At 50.5% G+C, this 7,476-nt stretch overlaps 1 protein-coding gene across 1 annotated transcript in view; it reads right to left on the bottom strand.

Moving 5' to 3' along the window:
• Positions 1 to 7,476, bottom strand: part of LOC139561884 (insulin receptor substrate 1-B-like) — a 68,553-nt gene that overhangs the window by 39,132 nt on the left and 21,945 nt on the right. The window contains exons 2-3 of the mRNA XM_071379271.1: positions 1,907 to 2,211; positions 1 to 1,738 (exon numbers count right to left, since the gene is read on the bottom strand). The exon at positions 1 to 1,738 is cut by the window's left edge and continues 1,467 nt beyond it. Coding sequence (XP_071235372.1) covers positions 1 to 1,738; positions 1,907 to 2,211 — 2,043 coding nt within the window. The remainder of the gene's footprint in view (positions 1,739 to 1,906; positions 2,212 to 7,476) is intronic.

Genomic DNA, 7,476 nt, shown 5'->3' with positions numbered 1-7,476 from the left:
CCACTGCCCTGCCAACCCCTCTACCACCACCGCTCCCATTGGGCCTCCTGCCTCGGCCGTCCTCAAAGTGTCCACCAGGTGGCGTGTGTTTGTAGGAGCGGGGCAGTGAGTAGTAGGAGTAGACCATCTTGGGAGCGTGCTGAAGGGGATGGGGGTCTGTCTGAGGGGCCTGCTGAAGGGGGTGGGGGTCTGTCTGAGGGGGGTGCTCGGGGGGAGGGGGGCTGCTGTTGGCCGAGCGGGCGCTGATGGGGGACATGTTCATGTAGTCGCTGCCCGCCCGGCTGTCCGCGCTGCTGCTGCCCACCCAGGCCCCGCCTGCCAGGCCCCCACGCTGGTCCGGAGAGCAGCTGCTGTTGGGTGACATCATCATGTAGCCGTCTCCGGGAGGGGGCCGGATCTGTTGTGGCGGTGATACGCTGTTGTTGGGTGTCATGGCCATGTAGTCGTCCGCCAGCTTGGACTCGTCAGCAACAGAGGCGGAAAGCGAGTTGTTGAGGTTGACAGGGGGTTGGGTCACTCCTCCCGGTAGCATGGACATGTAGCCGTTATCCCGCACTATACCTCCACCTCCACCCAACTCTCCAGCCACATCCAGGTACCCCCCTCCTCCCCCCTCTCCACCGGGACTTATTTCAGAGTCTCTCCGTGAAGAGGAGGAGGTGGTGAAGGACTCCCTGCTGGTGCTGCGTGACATGATGGCGTAGTCGGCCACGTCCTCGTCCTGCTCCTCCTCCCCCCTGAGGGGCCGTGGGGCCAGGCGCTCCAGGGCCATGGGGGGCAGGGACGCCCGCTTGCTCAGCAGCCGCCTCTCAGCCTCACATTCCCGGCTGGAGGAGCGACGCAGGACCCTCCTTGTCTGGGCCTGGTGGGAAGGGGCTGAGCTGGATGCACCAGCAGGCAGAGAGCCAGATGACGTGGCTCCACCGCCACTTCCACCCCGCTGGCCCATTAGGATGTAGTTAGTAGCCTCATCGTCCAGGGGTTGACCGTGGCCGCCCAACCCGGCTGAACCTCCAGGCATGTTGGGGAAGGGGGCCAGGAGGGAGTGGGAGGACTGCTCCCCAGGGCTGGAGCCGTACTCATCCGAGGAGCCATAGTCGCTGGGGGAGCCCGACACGGAAGCGTTGTGGGAGGGGACGCGGCTGTATGCACCGGCCCCTGCTCCTCCACCACTTCCTCCGGTCGCACCCACCACTACCCCAAACTCTGAGCCGTGGCCGGAGTTGGAGGAGAGGCTGGGGGCCGGGGAGGGGGCTGGGGTGGAGACAGAGCGCATCAGGCCCATGGGGTTGTTCTTGGCCAGGGTGGGGGCCGAGCGGGCCGATTTGGACCTGAGGATGGGCGTGGTGGAGCAGGACCCGTTGGTAGTAAGACTGGAACTCTGCCCTACCCCTCCACACACTCCACCCACACCTTCTTCACCTTTACCCCCGTCACTGGCTGTGCGTGACCTGGGGAAGCTGTGGCGGGGAGTGGGCGATGCGTTGGCACTGTTGCCCCCTGTTCCAGCCCCTCCAGGTGGCTCAGTGCGGGGCCTGCGGGTGAAGCCCACCTGGCTGGGGGGCGGGTTGGGGTGGTGGCGTCGCGAGGGGACGCTGATGGGGTTGGAGGCTGTAGCGCCCCCCCCTGGTCCGGAGTTGGACTGCGACTTGCTGCGCTGGCGGAACTCCTCGCTCAAGGCCTTCATGGCTTCCAGCAGGGTCTCATGCATGTTCTGGGCCACCACAGAGTCATCCACCTGCATGAGACAGAACACAGTTATACTCTTTGGGTTCTCTTTTCCTTTCAGTTTAGCCAACATCAAATGGTCATGCATTAGGATGAATACACAGCTTGCCAATCAAAACACAGTGACCATTCAGAGCTGTAACCCCAAACACTAGGCCTGTGTTACATCTCATCTCACCTGCATCCAGAACTCCCCGGGGCCTGTGACCGCGGAACGACCAACCTCCACGAAGAAGAAGTTCTCGGAGTGACCGCAGCGCCTCACATTCATCAGTTGCAGGACCACGGCGGCGGCGTCTGAATTAAGCTTGACGAAGTTGACCGTCTTCTCGGTCAGGCACAGACGGTAGACGCCCACCAGGTTCTTGGCCTGGCCCAGCCCCTTTGGCCACACCTTGACTTGCCACACCTCCTTGAAGGCGGGGCCTGGGGTGGGTACACCGTAGTCCCCTCCCGGACCGGTGTCGGTACTAGCCGCCTTACCTGGAGAAGAGGACAGAAGGGAAGGATATAGAGGGGGGAGAAAGAGAGAGAGAGAGAGAAGTGTTTAATATAGAGATTGAGAGACAGGTGGGTGGATAGAGAGATGGAACATAGAGATTAAAACAGGTGGGCGGATAGAGGGATGGAACATAGAGATTAAAACAGGTGGGCGGATAGAAAGATGGAATATAGAGATTAAAACAGGTGGGCGGATAGAGGGATGGAACATAGAGATTAAAACAGGTGGGCGGATAGAGAGATGGAACATAGAGATTAAAACAGGTGGGCGGATAGAGGGATGGAACATAGAGATTAAAACAGGTGGGCGGATAGAGGGATGGAACATAGAGATTAAAACAGGTGAGCGGATAGAGAGATGGAACATAGAGATTAAAACAGGTGGGCGGATAGAGGGATGGAACATAGAGATTAAAACAGGTGAGCGGATAGAGAGATGGAACATAGAGATTAAAACAGGTGGGCGGATAGAGGGATGGAACATAGAGATTAAAACAGGTGGGCGGATAGAGGGATGGAACATAGAGATTAAAACAGGTGGGCGGATAGAGAGATGGAATATAGAGATTAAAACAGGTGGGCGGATAGAGGGATGGAACATAGAGATTAAAACAGGTGGGCGGATAGAAAGATGGAATATAGAGATTAAAACAGGTGGGCGGATAGAGGGATGGAACATAGAGATTAAAACAGGTGGGCGGATAGAGAGATGGAACATAGAGATTAAAACAGGTGGGCGGATAGAGGGATGGAACATAGAGATTAAAACAGGTGGGCGGATAGAGGGATGGAACATAGAGATTAAAACAGGTGGGCGGATAGAGGGATGGAACATAGAGATTAAAACAGGTGGGCGGATAGAGGGATGGAACATAGAGATTAAAACAGGTGGGCGGATAGAGGGATGGAACATAGAGATTAAAACAGGTGGGCGGATAGAGGGATGGAACATAGAGATTAAAACAGGTGGGCGGATAGAGGGATGGAACATAGAGATTAAAACAGGTGGGCGGATAGAGGGATGGAACATAGAGATTAAAACAGGTGGGCGGATAGAGGGATGGAACATAGAGATTAAAACAGGTGGGCGGATAGAGGGAAGGAACATAGAGATTAAAACAGGTGGGCGGATAGAGGGATGGAACATAGAGATTAAAACAGGTGGGCGGATAGAGGGACGGAATATAGAGATTAAAACAGGTGGGCGGATAGAGGGATGGAACATAGAGATTAAAACAGGTGGGCGGATAGAGGGAAGGAACATAGAGATTAAAACAGGTGGGCGGATAGAGGGATGGAACATAGAGATTAAAACAGGTGGGCGGATAGAGAGATGGAACATAGAGATTAAAACAGGTGGGCGGATAGAGGGATGGAACATAGAGATTAAAACAGGTGGGCGGATAGAGGGATGGAACATAGAGATTAAAACAGGTGGGCGGATAGAGGGATGGAACATAGAGATTAAAACAGGTGGGCGGATAGAGGGATGGAACATAGAGATTAAAACAGGTGGGCGGATAGAGGGATGGAACATAGAGATTAAAACAGGTGGGCGGATAGAGGGAAGGAACATAGAGATTAAAACAGGTGGGTGGATAGAGGGATGGAACATAGAGATTAAAACAGGTGGGTGGATAGAGGGATGGAACATAGAGATTAAAACAGGTGGGCGGATAGAGGGATGGAACATAGAGATTAAAACAGGTGGGCGGATAGAGGGATGGAATATAGAGATTAAAACAGGTGGGCGGATAGAGGGATGGAACATAGAGATTAAAACAGGTGGGCGGATAGAGGGATGGAAAATAGAGATTAAAACAGGTGGGCGGATAGAGGGATGGAACATAGAGATTAAAACAGGTGGGCGGATAGAGGGATGGAACATAGAGATTAAAACAGGTGGGCGGATAGAGAGATGGAACATAGAGATTAAAACAGGTGGGCGGATAGAGGGATGGAACATAGAGATTAAAACAGGTGGGCGGATAGAGGGATGGAACATAGAGATTAAAACAGGTGGGCGGATAGAGGGAGGGAATATAGAGATTAAAACAGGTGGGCGGATAGAGGGATGGAATATAGAGATTAAAACAGGTGGGCGGATAGAGAGATGGAATATAGAGATTAAAACAGGTGGGCGGATAGAGGGATGGAACATAGAGATTAAAACAGGTGGGCGGATAGAGGGATGGAACATAGAGATTAAAACAGGTGGGCGGATAGAGAGATGGAATATAGAGATTAAAACAGGTGGGCGGATAGAGTGATGGAACATAGAGATTAAAACAGGTGGGCGGATAGAGAGATGGAACATAGAGATTAAAACAGGTGGGCGGATAGAGGGATGGAACATAGAGATTAAAACAGGTGGGCGGATAGAGAGATGGAACATAGAGATTAAAACAGGTGGGAGGATAGAGGGATGGAACATAGAGATTAAAACAGGTGGGCGGATAGAGGGATGGAACATAGAGATTAAAACAGGTGGGCGGATAGAGGGATGGAACATAGAGATTAAAACAGGTGGGCGGATAGAGGGATGGAACATAGAGATTAAAACAGGTGGGCGGATAGAGGGATGGAACATAGAGATTAAAACAGGTGGGCGGATAGAGGGATGGAAAATAGAGATTAAAACAGGTGGGCGGATAGAGGGAAGGAACATAGAGATTAAAACAGGTGGGTGGATAGAGGGATGGAACATAGAGATTAAAACAGGTGGGCGGATAGAGGGATGGAACATAGAGATTAAAACAGGTGGGCGGATAGAGGGATGGAACATAGAGATTAAAACAGGTGGGCGGATAGAGGGATGGAATATAGAGATTAAAACAGGTGGGCGGATAGAGGGATGGAACATAGAGATTAAAACAGGTGGGCGGATAGAGGGATGGAACATAGAGATTAAAACAGGTGGGCGGATAGAGGGATGGAACATAGAGATTAAAACAGGTGGGTGGATAGAGGGATGGAACATAGAGATTAAAACAGGTGGGCGGATAGAGAGATGGAACATAGAGATTAAAACAGGTGGGCGGATAGAGGGAAGGAACATAGAGATTAAAACAGGTGAGCGGATAGAGGGATGGAACATAGAGATTAAAACAGGTGGGCGGATAGAGGGATGGAATATAGAGATTTAAACAGGTGGGCGGATAGAGGGATGGAACATATAGATTAAAACAGGTGGGTGGATAGAGGGATGGAACATAGAGATTAAAACAGGTGGGCGGATAGAGGGATGGAACATAGAGATTAAAACAGGTAGGCGGATAGAGGGATGGAACATAGAGATTAAAACAGGTGGGCGGATAGAGGGAAGGAATATAGAGATTAAAACAGGTGGGCGGATAGAGGGAAGGAACATAGAGATTAAAACAGGTGGGCGGATAGAGGGATGGAACATAGAGATTAAAACAGGTGGGCGGATAGAGGGATGGAACATAGAGATTAAAACAGGTGGGCGGATAGAGGGATGGAACATAGAGATTAAAACAGGTGGGCGGATAGAGGGATGGAACATAGAGATTAAAACAGGTGGGCGGATAGAGGGATGGAACATAGAGATTAAAACAGGTGGGCGGATAGAGGGATGGAACATAGAGATTAAAACAGGTGGGCGGATAGAGGGATGGAACATAGAGATTAAAACAGGTGGGCGGATAGAGGGAAGGAATATAGAGATTAAAACAGGTGGGCGGATAGAGGGAAGGAACATAGAGATTAAAACAGGTGAGCGGATAGAGGGATGGAATATAGAGATTAAAACAGGTGGGCGGATAGAGGGATGGAACATAGAGATTAAAACAGGTGGGCGGATAGAGGGAAGGAACATAGAGATTAAAACAGGTGGGTGGATAGAGGGATGGAACATAGAGATTAAAACAGGTGGGCGGATAGAGAGATGGAACATAGAGATTAAAACAGGTGGGCGGATAGAGGGAAGGAACATAGAGATTAAAACAGGTGAGCGGATAGAGGGATGGAACATAGAGATTAAAACAGGTGGGCGGATAGAGGGATGGAATATAGAGATTTAAACAGGTGGGCGGATAGAGGGATGGAACATATAGATTAAAACAGGTGGGTGGATAGAGGGATGGAACATAGAGATTAAAACAGGTGGGCGGATAGAGGGATGGAACATAGAGATTAAAACAGGTAGGCGGATAGAGGGATGGAACATAGAGATTAAAACAGGTGGGCGGATAGAGGGAAGGAATATAGAGATTAAAACAGGTGGGCGGATAGAGGGAAGGAACATAGAGATTAAAACAGGTGGGCGGATAGAGGGATGGAACATAGAGATTAAAACAGGTGGGCGGATAGAGGGATGGAACATAGAGATTAAAACAGGTGGGCGGATAGAGGGATGGAACATAGAGATTAAAACAGGTGGGCGGATAGAGGGATGGAACATAGAGATTAAAACAGGTGGGCGGATAGAGGGATGGAACATAGAGATTAAAACAGGTGGGCGGATAGAGGGATGGAACATAGAGATTAAAACAGGTGGGCGGATAGAGGGATGGAACATAGAGATTAAAACAGGTGGGCGGATAGAGGGAAGGAATATAGAGATTAAAACAGGTGGGCGGATAGAGGGAAGGAACATAGAGATTAAAACAGGTGAGCGGATAGAGGGATGGAACATAGAGATTAAAACAGGTGGGCGGATAGAGGGATGGAATATAGAGATTAAAACAGGTGGGCGGATAGAGGGAAGGAACATAGAGATTAAAACAGGTGGGCGGATAGAGGGATGGAACATAGAGATTAAAACAGGTGGGCGGATAGAGGGATGGAACATAGAGATTAAAACAGGTGGGTGGATAGAGGGATGGAACATAGAGATTAAAACAGGTGGGCGGATAGAGTGATGGAACATAGAGATTAAAACAGGTAGGCGGATAGAGGGATGGAACATAGAGATTAAAACAGGTGGGCGGATAGAGGGAAGGAATATAGAGATTAAAACAGGTGGGCGGATAGAGGGAAGGAACATAGAGATTAAAACAGGTGGGCGGATAGAGGGATGGAACATAGAGATTAAAACAGGTGGGCGGATAGAGGGATGGAACATAGAGATTAAAACAGGTGGGCGGATAGAGGGATGGAACATAGAGATTAAAACAGGTGGGCGGATAGAGGGAAGGAACATAGAGATTAAAACAGGTGGGCGGATAGAGGGATGGAACATAGAGATTAAAACAGGTGGGCGGATAGAGGGACGGAATATAGAGA

Source organism: Salvelinus alpinus, chromosome 31, assembly GCF_045679555.1.
Source record: "Salvelinus alpinus chromosome 31, SLU_Salpinus.1, whole genome shotgun sequence".
Classification (NCBI taxonomy): Eukaryota; Metazoa; Chordata; class Actinopteri; order Salmoniformes; family Salmonidae; genus Salvelinus; species Salvelinus alpinus.
Note: the sequence above shows the minus strand (reverse complement) of the source record. Positions and strands in the feature narration are given on the sequence as shown.